The following is a 14,640-nucleotide window of genomic DNA, read 5'->3' on the forward strand; positions in this document are numbered from 1 at the left end:
TCAGAACACATCTTGAGTACTGTATCCAGTTCCAGTCACTGAGGCACAAAGGAAACATTCAAGGAATCATGAGACCGAGTTAACAGGAAAAATTGGAGAAGCTTGGGTTCATCAGCCTTGAAGGGATGTGACTGTTAGAAATTAGCGATACCTAAAAATACATGGCTATGCGAATGAGCTGAGACACAAATAATACTGTGTTTAAATAATTTAATGTTACTGCTTAAGACAAGTAAGGGGTTAATGTTTAATGTGTGTCTTACTGGAACTGTGTAAGTTTTGATTTCCTAGGAAAACTCGCATTAGAATTTGAGTGTGTGATTTTAATGAGTTAGGTTAGAGGATGCACCTAGGGGCCCACAGCATGATATGGCCTTGTTCGGCTGAGCTGTCTAAGTTTAGGATTTTGACTTGGTCTTTAATTTGGCCAATGAAGGCCCAACCTATGTTTCTTGCATTACTAATAATCATATTATAATGCCAAGGTAGAATTTGGAGTTTGTTTAACAGAACTGCTTGCAAAGATAATTAGAAGTTAATTAGTATAAAGGACATAGAATAGAAGGAATTTATGGGAAAGAAGATATCATCTCAGGATGGAACAGTCTGTTAGATTAAAAGGGAGCAGCTCTTACCCTGGGGTCTCTGATTTAATGGCCCATGATTGTGCCAGAGACATGCATTGGCTGGACAAGACAGGGTGCGATAAGAGACAGGGCTAAAAATTCGTTATAGCCCAATTTGAGGCGGTGACACTGCCTGGTCACTAACTTTAGCGGCGGGCGATATTTACCGCCTCCAAACGGGATATTGGTTTTTAGCATCCCGAGAGGGGAGTGGAGAGCTAAGGGAAGTGTTCCACACTCTTCTTGGGACATTATCGCGGGAGCGCTGCTGAGGTTCTAGCACTAGGAAACCGGCATCCTAGCGCCTAAAAGGGGAGGTCAGCTGGAGCACCCGAAAACTGAAAGAAAATGCAAGGGAGATTAGCAACAGTGTTGAACACCCCCAAGAGAGATATATTAGTGCAAATAAATTCCATTTTAACCGCCCACCTGCTCACCTGTTGAAATATCGCCCCGGCAGCTTCTTCGGGACACCTGCTTTCCCTGTTGGCATTAGCGGCAGGCACTACAGCAGGCGAAAGCATTCAATTTCGTGACCGCGGTGCTAAGAGGGCGTTGCACACTCATTGACGTCACCAAGTGGGTGGCGCCAGAGTGCACAGCGCTAACTCTCAGCGCCGCCGGTAAACCTCCACTGAAGGACACGGGAGGCACTGCCAGCACGGTGCTCGGTAAGTGCGAAGTAAATTCATTTTTAGCCCTATAGTTTTGGAAAGAGGGGGCCGAGATAACAAGATAAGGGGTCCAGATGGATTACATAAGAACATAAGAAATAGGAGCAGGAGTAGGCCATTTGGCCCCTTGAGCCTGCTCCTACATTCAGTAAGATCATGGCTGATCTGATCATGGACTCAACTCCACTTCCTCGCCCGCTCCCCATAACTCTCGACTCCCTTATCATACAAAAATCTGTCTATCCACCTTAAATATATTCAAAGACCCAACCTCCACAGCTCTCTGGTGCAGAGAATTCCAAAGATTCACGACCCTCAGAAGAAATTCCTCCTCATTTCTGTTTTATTCTGAAACTATGCCCCCTAGTTTTAGATTCCCTCATGAGGGGAAACATCCTCTCTGCATCTACCCTGTCAAGCTCCCTCAGAATCTTGTACGTTTCAATAAGATTACCTCTCATTCTTCTAAACTCCAAGGAGTATACGCCCAACCTTTCTTCATATGACAACCCCTTCATCTCAGGAATCAACCTCATGAACCTTTTCTGAACTGCCTCCAATGCAAGTATATCCTTCCTTAAATAAGATGACCAAAACTGCACGCAGTACTCCAGGTGTGGTCTTACCAATGTCCTGTACATTGGCCTTAAAAACATATAAACAAGAAAGCAAGTGTAATGATTGCGAGAAGACCCCTGATAGGTGGAAGATAACAGATGTGTTGACCATTTTTCCATGGTTTAGACAAAGAACTCGACATACCATTGGGCACCTTGTTTTTAAGGGGAACCTCTATAGGTTAACTCATCTCGTCAATATTACATTCCACGCCCACCCCTAAAAAAATAAAAAGGAAGACCTAAAGAGCCCTTAGCGCAGACGGTGAAGTAAGAACTCCTAAGGGTGGATAACATGCTGACTTCAGGATTACTCTTGGATAGTTCAGGAAGAGAGAGGAAGAAGAGTTGTTCGTGCACGCCAGCCATCTGTCCTATTGGGTCCGGTATCAGCTACTTGTCAGAGTCGTACATTTTTGCTGTATAACTAGTGTGTTATGTTCTGTCCTAAACTCCAATTAAACACAATATATCCACCATATTAGTTTGCACGCGATCCTGATTGCACTTGAGGCTGTTGAATATTTTTTTACGATGCTCTGTGCCTGACTGACTGCTGTTGGAATGTCCAGGCTCAGCATAAAAGTCCCTCATAATCATCAATTCCCACCCTTCAGCAACATAGAAAGCACCGCTACCAAAACAACATTAGCTTAGAATCTTTATTGGATCATGCAAAGTATATACACTGAACCAATAAGGGATTAAGGGGTTATGGGGAGCGGGCAGAGAAGTGGACCCGAGTCAGAGTCCATGATCGGATTAGCCATGATTGTATTAAATGGCGGAGCAGGCTCGAGGGGCTGTATGGCCTACTCCTATTTCCTTATCTTATGAAATAACTGAATCCCTACATTTTTGATGAGTCTTGCGCGACATGGTTATTATTTGTAAATGTTCGTGCTTGGTTGCCATGGGATGTTCTGGGTAATGTAGCAAGGAGTCATTTTCTCTCGTACACGAAGGGCGAGACTTTCCACTCATGATAGCCCATATAAGCAGGCTATCGCCCATTTTTGCTGAAAAGTGGAAAGTAGGGCCGGAACATTGCCCATTTTTTGGGTGATAGCGATCAGAGTGAAAAGTCTAGCCCCAAGAATTTGTCAATGGAAGCTGGAAATCTACAACATCCAAGGTGCCAGTGACATTTCCAATTCTGCAAACTTAAACCCCAGAGAATCCTGTGCAGGGAACATTTATAGTAGTAACTCATCTTCTGGGTAAGTTGGTTTTTTAAGGATAAACAGAATTGTGCATTTTTTTTTTTAAAAAGTCGGTAATGTTATAAATGTTGCTCCGGACTTTTCATGGGGATTGTCCCAAAAACCCACTGTAATGTCAGAGGGAGATCGGTGAAACCACTGGAGAAAGGGGTAAATAGCCATTAATGCCGTTACTCTGGGGGCCGGGGGTTAGCCAATTTCCTGTCGAAGTTACGGCAGGAGATTGGGAGAATTCCCGCAGAAATTCAGGCCCGTTATAGTTGTATTTGCTGATCTCGGCAACTATTTGGAAATGACTATTGAAAACAAACAGCGTGAAGAAATTATTTTTGAGTGATTCAATTGGTTCATTTTGTGATTGTTGCTGGTCCCAGGCTAGCTCCTTGCTGATTGGAAGTGAATGGAAATGGCTATTAAATAACCATCAACTTAATGCAAACTAATTTAAATGTCCCATTAACAAAACGCAAACGAAGCAGCATCAATATTCCACGTAAGCTGTGTTTGTTCTGCGCAGACTGTTTATTTCTTTGTGCCGTCCCTTTTCTGCGCGGGGGGTGGGGGGGCTGTATTTACAAGCGAGTCGCCGCGCAGCTTAGAGGGAACATTGATCAGTATCATTAACTTTGACCATGGGTATTTCTACCCATCATCATCTTTTTGGCATATAGACACTTTTCAGGTGTGAGCCACAATATACGTGAAGATTTGAGAGCCAGAAGTCACAGCGAGAGCATTGGGCTCAGCTGAAATAAGGGCAATTTTGAAAACAAATCCACAGGCTAAAGCAATACAATTTTGGGATATATTCAGATTGGGGAATAGCAAGTACTTTTCTTCTGACTACACTTGCAACAGCTCGAAGTTTGAGAATGACTCATCCCATTAATTATAATGGGATGTAATCGTATTCATGTATTAATATAAATTGAATTTCCCTCAGTTAGATGCATGACAGGTTTGAAGGCAGGTCATCCTCCAATCATATTCCGTAATTATTTTCCAATGTCCCCTCCCTTCAAATGAGACGATACTCTCGACTGCAGGACATGAAATGAAGCATGTACAACGCACTCCATTGTGACTAGAGTTTTATTTTGAGGAACATACTTTAAGTCAGTTAGCTGACTGCACATAACGATAGAAAAGTCCAGGCCTATCCAGTACACATTGGACAGCACATCTGGCTGAACCCATGTGAATCTCAAACTGAAGCCAAGTGCGGCCCAGCATCGGATCTGGCAGACAATCTCCCTTTTGTTTGCATGCACAGGCGATAGTTAAATCCGGTTTTGAAATCATATCTCCACAACAAACCCTTTGCCGATTTCCCCTTTTTTTCTGGGCAAGCTTTCCAGTCAATGTCCTTAAATCTAATCCAATGAAATCATTGTACAGTATGAAGTGCTGGATTGTTTGCCTGCTATGAAAGGCTGTAACACTTATCTTTTACACCAAGCTTCAGAAAAATTAAAAAAAGGAATCTTCCACACTCTAACAGTCACTGTCCTAATAGTAACAAAAGGAAACTTTGGTAATATATAATTGAAAGATTATTTTAAGAATACCAAATACATTATTCTCCAAGGCACAGTATAAAAATGTAATTTCAAAAATAGATCAACATTTCAGACTTCTACCGAATAGTAATGCAACTGCAAATATGTTTATCAAGGCACATTTGTAATTTTGCTATATTTAGCTCAGGAGGAAATCACTCCCCATAATCACAATGAGATCTAAACAGACCGTAAAGTCTTACTTGGACATGCTCTGCTATGGTTCCACTGGTGCCATCAGCCGCCAGTACCTCATCCAAATATCCGAGACAACAAGTGTCGATCCTGTCACAATCTTCGTCAGCTGTGGCTCAGTGGGTAGCACTCTCGCTCGCAAGTCAGAAGGTTGTGGGTTCAAGTCCCACTCCAGGGCCTCAAGCACAAAAAACTAGGCCGACACTCCAGTGCAGTGCTAAGGGAGTGCTGCACTGTCAGAGGTGCCGTCTTTCAGATGAGATATTAAACTGAGGCCCCCGTCTGCTCTCAGATGGATGTAAAAGATCCCATGGCACTATTTCAAAGAACAGGGGAGATATCCCCGGTGTCCTGGCCAATATTTATCCTTCAATCAACAACAACAAAAAACAGATGATCTGGTCATTATCACATTGCTGCTTGTAGGAGTTTGCTTGTGCACAAATTGGCTGCTGCATTTCCTACATTACAATAGTGACTACATTCCAATATCTAATTGGCTGTAAAGCGCTTTGAAATGTCCGGGAGGTCGTGAAAAACGCTATATAAATCCAAGTCTTTCATTCTTTTTCTTTCCACAAATGCTCATCTGGCAGGATCTGTGGATAGTGATGTGGAATCCTGGCTGATTTCCCACCACCTTAGTCCAGGGACACTGCTCAATTAACCTGATCTTCCACCATCTTGACTTCGATCAGTTAACTTAGCACAGACTGGGGACCAAGTGCCATTTTAAATTTGCAACACTGGGAACAGGAATAGAGACCAAAAAACTACAGAACAATAAATGAGTCAATGGGCCTAAAATTCAGGCCTCGCCGGATCCGTACAAAGGGCGCACGGAGCCAGCGAGACCTTGCAAAAGCCAGTTTTCGGGTCGCAATGCAAGTGTGCAGAAAACCGACTTTTCCGATCGGTCAGAGATTTCTCCCGACAGATCCTCCACATCCCTGGGTAAAGAACATTCACTTGGCAGAGATTGGGCTATTTGCCCAACTCATGCCCAGTGAATGTCCTTCAAACTTTTATGCCTGGTGAAAAAGCAGGCAGAGTCTACTTTTACCAGTGTAAGAGTTTTAAAACAAAAATTACATTTAAATACACATTTTTTTTTAGCAAAAACCCTGTCTATTAAGGCAAGTTTATTTTTAAACACTATTAAAAGCACATTAAAAAAAATTCCAAAATATATATTTTTTCTAAAACATTTAATTACAATTAATTTTAAATGTGAGGGGTTTTATTATTTATTATGCTGTGTTTGGGTGTTTCTCATTGATAGTAATGAGAACTCGTACAAACGGAGTACCCATTTTTATCAATGAGAATATTACCTAGTAATTGGTGGTCCATGTCCACGTGACTCCAGCATTTACATAATGTACAGAGAAGTCGTCTCCCCGTACGCTCCGACCAGAATCGAAGGCGCTTGTGTGACCACAAAAGGAAGCCTCCGACTGGAATTTCCCCCCAATAAATAAGCTCATTTTCCGGTTTTGGTGATTTTGCGCGAAAAGTGACATACTTGCCAACCTGTTATTTTCCAAAACATACAATTTTTGACAATGATCATTTGGGCTTTTGCGATTCCTTAATAGATGTGCATAAAGGCAGTGTCCAGCGAGATTCATAACTTTATAGAGTCCTAAGTAAATTAAAAAAAAATGTACAACTTAACAATATAGGTTGCGATTAAGGCACAAGTTTGGGCACAAGGCTGGAGCACACAGGAGGGGGTTTTACTCTGTCTGATGCAGGGTACTCCTGACCTGCACGTGCTTGATGCTGAAAACGGATGTTCCCTGGAATAATTATGATCCCAGACTCCATGTCAAATTTCTAATCGGTAATGACTACTTCCTTCCAGAAATATTTCAGTGACAGTCAAAAGTTTAATTCTAATAATAATTTACCAACATTTGTGCTTGTGAGCACGATCGCAGTTTACTTCACTGTAAATGAAATATTTAATTTAAATGATTTGATAAACAGTCTTTGGCAAATATATTTTTGTCAAAATATATGTGGCATGACATGACTGCAAAAGATTACGTCAAAAACAATAGCTGCCAATTTCCTTAGGCAACAAATTAAATCTGAGCGACCATGGTCCTGTCAAGATTTGTAAAATTTTAAGCAGGAAATTGGCCAAATTCAATTTCCACAGAATTATGATGACTGTACATTAGTGTTTGATCCAGTGTCACATTAAGGAAGCCAGTTAATTTGTTTTACATCTCCTGGCAACATGAGTACTCACCGAAGACAAAGTCAATTACTTCCTTTCCTGAGTAGCACATTTTAAAGTTTTTTGGGAGGGAAACCTTCTACATGCTGGTATAATCTGTGCTCATTTTGTGCCAGGAAGGAAGTTTGGATACAACATGGAATTTCTGTTGGCCTGGGCTATCCATTCAACTGGGCAAAAACTCTTCCCTGCACATTACAGATATCTGTCAATGCAGCTGATTAGGGAGGAATCCAGTCTAATCGAAGGAGGGAGGGTTAAAACATACAGTGCAAACAAAGCCTTTGGGTGGCACTGAAACATATTTTGAAAAAGTTAGATTCATAAGCCAACATCTCTAGCACACAATGCTGAATGCTAAAATTCAAATTCAACATCATAAAATGTATTATTATATCAGTGCATTATGGGCAAAGAGCATCTTTGAAAAATGTGCTCATCAAATTTGTGGTTATAAAAATATCACGGTATTTTAAAATGAGTAGTCATTATTTTAACACGCATCATCGTTACAATTTCTGCAAATTGGTTGGTTGCCGTGGAAACATCTTGTTTGGTAAAGTACATTTTAGGCAACTGCATCGCATTGGGACATCATTGGTCAGCATATGTTGATAAAACCTCAAAAGGAATGGAGAGAAATATCACATACTGCGGTTTGTTTTTTGATAGGTAGTTTTTGAACTCCACCATGGCAATGGTACAAGTTAGGGAAACTGAACTGTTGGGATCCTATAATCAAATCGGATTGAACGTATTTAAAAGCCTCTGTTTATCTAGTGGGAACAATCTACTGTCAATCTATATGTATTGTGAAGTTTATTATAATTCTAAAGTTGCTGGGACGCTTGCATTTGTAATTTTCTCTGCAATCTGAAAAATTGCCAAGACATCTAGCTATTTTTTTTTAAAAAGCTACTTAAGCAGCAGCTATATTTCACAGTTCACCCTCAAATTTTCTCCCCTTCCCTCTCGTGCTGAATCCATGGACACCAGCAGCTCTCGGATACCTTGCCGTGTACGCGTGACTATAACGGGATCTAATCATGTTCACACATGCACTTTTTTGGGTAGTGATCGGGAGCGAGAATCCTATCTGAACTTCCCCTCACTGTACCCCAGGCATGCATGGAGGCCAATTATATCACTCCAACCATAAGTCCAACTGAAATCAGCTCAGGCAAGGGACTGAACGCGGGATCTTCCTGAACTATATGGATCAGCACTATCCTGTGCAACTCTTTTACTGACTAGGCCACGAGAGAGCTACTGAGGGATGCCACTGGAGATCTGTAAATCTGCACAGAGGCACAAACAGGTTTCCAATGCAACATCCAACCTTTCATGCTTTCCAAGAAAAGAAAGATAGACTTGCATATATATAGCGCCTTTCACGATCTCAGAACGTCTCAAAACTGCTTTACAGCCAATGAAGTGCTTTTGGAGTGTAGTTGCTGTTGTAATGTGGGAAACACAGCAGCCAATTTGTGCACAGCAAGCTCCCACAAACAGCAATATGTTGATTGAGGGGATATCTCCCCTGCTCTTCAAAAAAGTGCCATGGGATCTTTTACGTCCACCTGAGGGAGCAGACGGGGCTTTAGTTCAACATCTCAGACAGTGCAGCACTCCCTCAGCAAGCCCCTGGAGTGGGATGTGAACCTACAACCTTCTGACTCAAACATGTGTGGTACCCACTGAGCCACAGCCAAGGTCAAGAACATTTTTGAAACTCTAATGACACATCCAAAAATGAAGAAAAAGGTTAAACAATATTAGAGTGGAGGTACATAAATTAGAAGCAGGAGTAGGCCATTCAATAAGATCATGGCTGATCTTCTACCTCAAATCCATTATCCCTGGATTCCCTTAATATCCAAAAATCTAGTCGATCTCGGTCTTTAATATACTCAAAGACCGAGCCTCCACAGCCCTATGGGGTAGAGAATTCCAAAGATTCACCACCCTTTGAGTGAAGACGTTTCTCCTCATCCCAGTCCTAAATGGCCGACTCCTTATTCTGAGACAGTGACCCCTAGTTCTAGACTCCCCAGCCAGAGGAAACATCCTCTCTGCATCTACCCGGTCAAGCCCTGTAAGAATTTTACACATTTTAACAATGCAGATCTCTTTTCTCCAGCATTCCATTTTTCCATTGATGCTTACCTTGTAACTTGGGTTCTTGTACCGAAATCAAGTGACCGCATGGACTGCAATACTTCCACGCAGCCCATATACTGAAAAAAGAAATATGGTAAACATCAGCAAGAAATCAAAGAGTACAACATTCTTAACATAAAATAATGAGAGCACAATTTTTTTTATATAAAAAAAGAGAAACTATGCAAATCAAATTCAATAATTGGTATATTTTATTCACTGAAATATTGATTAGTGGTAAGTTAGCCTGTTCACATGCTGTACCAATGAGTGATCGGACTCAGGACTTCCAACCAGGGAGTTACTGGGGCTCTCAAAAGGGTAGAGGTAGAGGCAATATGCTTCCCCTCAGCGAGGGAAGACAAACTGAAAGGAAAAAGCAATTCACTTATGTGCACAGCAACAGATGGTTAAAAAGCAACGTGTGTGGAATTTAAGAGCAGGTTGGTGTCTATCCTTTTAGTTGGAGTATATACACCACAGAGGACCTAAAATGGGGAAGAAAATACTGTAAAGCAGGGAAGATTGGATAGGCTGGTGTTGTTTTCTTTGGAACAGAGGATGCTGAGGGGAGACCTTATTGAACTGTATAAAATTATGAGGAGCCTAGATAGAGTGGATAGGAAGCACCTATTTCCCTTAGCAGAGGAGTCAATAACCAGGAGGCATAGATTTAAAGTATTTGTTAGAAGGATTAGAGGGAAGTTGAGGAGAACTTTTTCACCCAGTGGGTGATGGGGGTCTGGAACTCACTGCCTCAAAGGGCGGGAGAGGCAGAAACCCCCATTGCATTTAAAAAGTACTTGGATATGCACGAAGTATCATAGCCTACAAGGCTATGGACCAAGAGCTGGAAAATGGGATTAGGATAGATAGCTCTTTCTTGGCTGGCACAGACACAATGGGCCGAATGGCCTCCTTCTGTGCCGTAAATTTCTATGATTCTATGATTCTATGATTCTGTGATTCTGTGATTCTATGATTCTATGATTGCACACATTTGGGTCAAGTAGTGACCACACTGCAAAGTGCTTTGGGACATCGAGGTCATGAAAAGCTTTAAATAAATGCAAGCACTTTCTTCTTTTTACCAAAGGTAGGGAAGTCACTAAGTCCTGATGGGAGAAGGTGCTCAGCTACTTGTGACATTCACGGACTCCTTCCAATCGAGTCTTGACCCAACAGCAGAAGGACTAATAATTGTGAAGCTTCGGTGTAGTAGGTTTGAGAAGATGCAATAATCTGAAAGGCTGAAGGATGTATTCCTTATGAAGTCAGTTAGTTCCATGTCAAGTGGACTGGAGAGAAATTCCAGAAATCACCCTCCTTCACAAAAAGTAGGAGATTCACTTTTTTTGGGGAAGAATAAAATATTGGAGACACAAGATTGGACCCCACTGAGTGGAACAGGTAGCAGGCATGCTGCGATTAGGTTTTCCCGGGTGTGGATGTGAAGCAGGCACCACCTAAGAAGGGTGCCAAATTATTATTTTTTTAAGTTGATTTTTTAATTAAATATAAAGGTTGACGTGGAGCTGGACAAAGCAGGACTGCTCCTCCTGGCTCCACAGCACTCCATGCGAAATGTTGCCAACTCACAATCGGCCCCCCTCTCATTAGCTACCACTCCTGGGACTTACCAGAGGGCTGGTGTCGGTGAGGCAAGTGGCCTGAAATTCATCTGCTGCAAACAGGACAGCTGCCCTTGGAGGTGCGATAGGCAGCTTACCTAAATTATTGAAATGAAGCCAGCGGCTCAATTTCAGGCCTCCTGGTCAGGGCACACACACTGGAGCTGAAAACGGGCCATAACTACCCCAGAGTTTCCTTGGTAATCATCAACTGGGCCTCGACTCTCGTGACATGGTTATTCATTAACTAATTGGTGGGAGGTTACCAGGGTGTAAACATCCAAATGCTTCACTGTGTTTGCTCCATCGTATGGAATTTTTTGCTGCAGCCAGGCCCACCTAATCACCTGCTGGTGAGGAAGACACTTGGGTGAATTATGGTGCCAAGACATTTAGCAGAAAGGATTGCATGAAGAGTGGCATCAGGCTGATAGGTGGTGACCATCAGTCCAGAAATTGAAACAGTCTGGTCAGAATTCTGCTGCTTGAAGATTAGAAAGTTCTTTTGATTCTGGAATCCGTTTTCTGGCTATAAAAATCCCTCCGCCATATATTTTAAAGACACATTTTAAGAGTGCAATGTTTTGGAAGAATTGCACTTGAGTCACGATTTCCTCCAGGAAAGGTTCTATGGGTGGCTGCCTTATGGGAAGGGTTAGTAAAAGCACACAACACGGTATGTGTCAACTTAGGCAATACCCTCAAGGTGGAATTTATTTTCTGCTGAATCTGGATGTTTGGATTGAATTGCAGGAGGGTCCGAGCCCCAGGAGAATTGTATGGTTGGAGACTGCACCTGGTACAACACAACAGACTCACTTCACTTACAGATCAAAAGAGATCCACAGGTACTATCGACGGGAAATTCATTAAGTTTGTCAATCTCTAATGGCAACGTGGGCCAATTAGGGTGGAGGTTTGATCACTGCACACACCTCCGATTACATCATGTCAGTTAAGATGAGAAAAAACACCAAAGAGCAGATCCCTCATGATCATGGTAATGTGCCTCATTTCTCAGATACTGCATTGAAAATTGTGTTTTATGCATTGCTAGGATTCTTCAGAAAATATTCTCCACAAGCAGGACACCTTCCATATTCCACACACAACATAATTGACTCTCTTAATCTAGATATTTCCACAGCTGCACTGTGAAAGAGCGATAATCCTGTCATTTCTCACCTCTCTCATGTTCCATTGAAGACCAACCAGCAAATTCTCCTAATAACCTAACAGGAGCTTACACCAACATCTTGTATTTATATAGCACCTTTAACGTAGTGAAACATCCCAGGGCGCTTCACAGGAGTATTACGGGATTTTAAAAAATTTGACACCGAGCTGCACAAGTAGAAATGAGCCCAGGTGACCAAAAGCTTGGTTAAAGAGGTACATTTTAAAAGGAGCGTCTTGAAGGAGTAAAGAGAGGACGTGAGGTGAAGAGGTTTCGGCAGGGAATTCCAGAGCTTGGGGTCTAAGCAACAGAAGGCACGGCCACCAATGGTTGAGCGATTATAATCAAGGTTGTTCAAGAGGGCAGAATTAGATTATCACAATATTCCTGCACTACTGTTTAAAAAAAAAAAATAGCCCATTTGGGAGTGGAATGGAGTATAAGCCACAACCTGTAGGAACCAACACACAAGCAAATGGTAGGAGCTTTCAGACGAGCCAATTCTAGATTCGGTGTCTACCCAGAGTGAGTTACAGTAAGCAATCTGAACACAACAGTAACTGTCCAGATCATTCAATGATCTTACTTCCTCCCACCATAGTCTTCTAGTGACAGGCTAAAAACAAAAAGGAGATAGAATTTATTCAAAAACTGGCAGAATGTTGTTACACTCCAAACAAAAAGATACTTCCACATGTAAAGAGTGAACCTCAGATTTTTAAAGGTCATTACTAACAAACTATTCTTGAAAGTGGCTCAGAAGAACATGGTCTGCCCTACAAACTGATTACTATTACTTTTCCATCCTTACAGGAATAAAACATTCAGTAGATGACTCATTTTTCAAAGTTACAGGATGAGTAAGTCCACCCTTGTTTCTTGAGCTTTAATTCTAGGAAGCAACCCAAAGAAAAGCTTTAAAAAAAAAAATCAATATATTGTTTTGATAAATGACCCTGAAAGAAAGTTGATCTCATCTCTGACTCATACTGGTCACAATGGCATAATCATAGAATCACAGAATGGCTACAGCACGGAAGGAGGCCATTCGGCCCGTCGAGTCCGTGTCGGCTCTCTGCAAGAGCAACTCAGCTAGTCCCACTCCCACTCTTTCCCCGTAGCCCTGCAATCTTTTTTCTTTCAGGTACTTATCCAACTCCCTTTTGAAAGCAGTGATCGAGTCTGCCTCCACCACCCTTTCAGGCAGTGCATTCCTAAACAGTCGCTGTGTAAAAATGTTTTCTCTCATGTTGCCTTTGGTTCTTTTGCCAATCACCTTAAATCTGTGTCCTCTGGTTCTCGACCCTTCTGCCAATGGGAACAGTTTCTCTCGGTCTACTCTGTCCAGATCCCTCATGATTTTGAGCACCTCTATCCAATCTCTTCAACCTTCTCTGCTATAAAGGAGAACAACCCCAGTTTCTCCGGTCTAGCCACGTAACTGAAACCCCTCATCCCTGGAATCATTCTCGTAAATATTTTCTGCACCCTCTCCAAAGTCTTCACATCCTTCCTAAAGTGCGGTGCCCAGAATTGGACACAATACTCCAGTTGAGGCCGAACCAGTGTTTTATACAGGTTCATCATAATTTCCACGCTTTTGTACTCTATACCTCTATTCATGAAGACCAGGACCCCATAAGCTTTTTGCAATCGCTTTCTCAACTTGCCCTGCTACCTTCAACGATTGGAGCACATATACCCCTAGGTCCCTTTGTTCATGCACCCACTTTAGGATTGTACCCTTTAGTTTATATTTCCTTTCATTCTTACTACCAAAATTATCACTTCACACTTTTCTACATTAAATTTCATCTGCCATGTGTACACCCATTCCACCAGCCGGTCTCATGTCCTCTTGAAGTCTATCACTATCCTCCTCACTGTTCACTATACAGGTGCAGCATCCCGAATCCAGAAGTCTCGGGACCGAGACCGTTGCGGATTTTGGAATGTCTTTCTGACATCACGAATCCGGAAACACCCGAGCCCATGTTTGGAGGTTCGGGTATTTCCAGATTTCGGAACGTCAGAAGGGTGGGGGGGGGAGGAAGCTCGCCGAAGAGCTGCTCGGGTCGCTGCATGATGAGATCGTCGGGCAGGGCCCCGCCGCCGTGGATCTGGTTGAGCAGGGCGTCGCCGCGGAGGTGGTGCTCGGGTGGACCCTGTTGCGGAGGTGGTGCTCGGGGGGGCCGCCGAGAAGGCTCAGAGGTCGGGCGACGGCGAGGCCCGAGGTCGGGCAGCGGCGAGGTGAGGCCTGAGGTCAGGCGATGGCACGGGGTGGTGCAGCGAGGCCAGAGGTCGGGCAACGGTGGAAACTCGAGGTCGGCAGGATCCGGAACGCAGGATTTTGGATGCTGCACCTGTACTTCCAAGTTTTGTGTCTTCTGCAAATTTTTGAAATTGTGCCCTGTACACCCACATCCAAGTCATTAATATACATCAAGAAAAGCAGTGGTCCCAGTACCGACCCCTGGGGAACACCACTGCATACCTTCTACCAGTCCAAAAAACAGCCGCTCACCACTAC

General features: G+C 42.8%; 1 protein-coding gene across 2 annotated transcripts in view; it reads right to left on the bottom strand.

The window, feature by feature from the left end:
* The window catches only part of LOC139228122 (SHC-transforming protein 1-like), a 127,764-nt gene that overhangs the window by 52,788 nt on the left and 60,336 nt on the right, over positions 1-14,640 (bottom strand). For both annotated transcript variants that reach the window (XM_070859312.1, XM_070859311.1), the window contains one exon: positions 9,309-9,379. In XM_070859312.1, the coding sequence (XP_070715413.1) occupies positions 9,309-9,379 (71 nt within the window). The remainder of the gene's footprint in view (positions 1-9,308; positions 9,380-14,640) is intronic.

Source organism: Pristiophorus japonicus, chromosome 17 (genome assembly GCF_044704955.1).
Source record: "Pristiophorus japonicus isolate sPriJap1 chromosome 17, sPriJap1.hap1, whole genome shotgun sequence".
Classification (NCBI taxonomy): Eukaryota; Metazoa; Chordata; class Chondrichthyes; family Pristiophoridae; genus Pristiophorus; species Pristiophorus japonicus.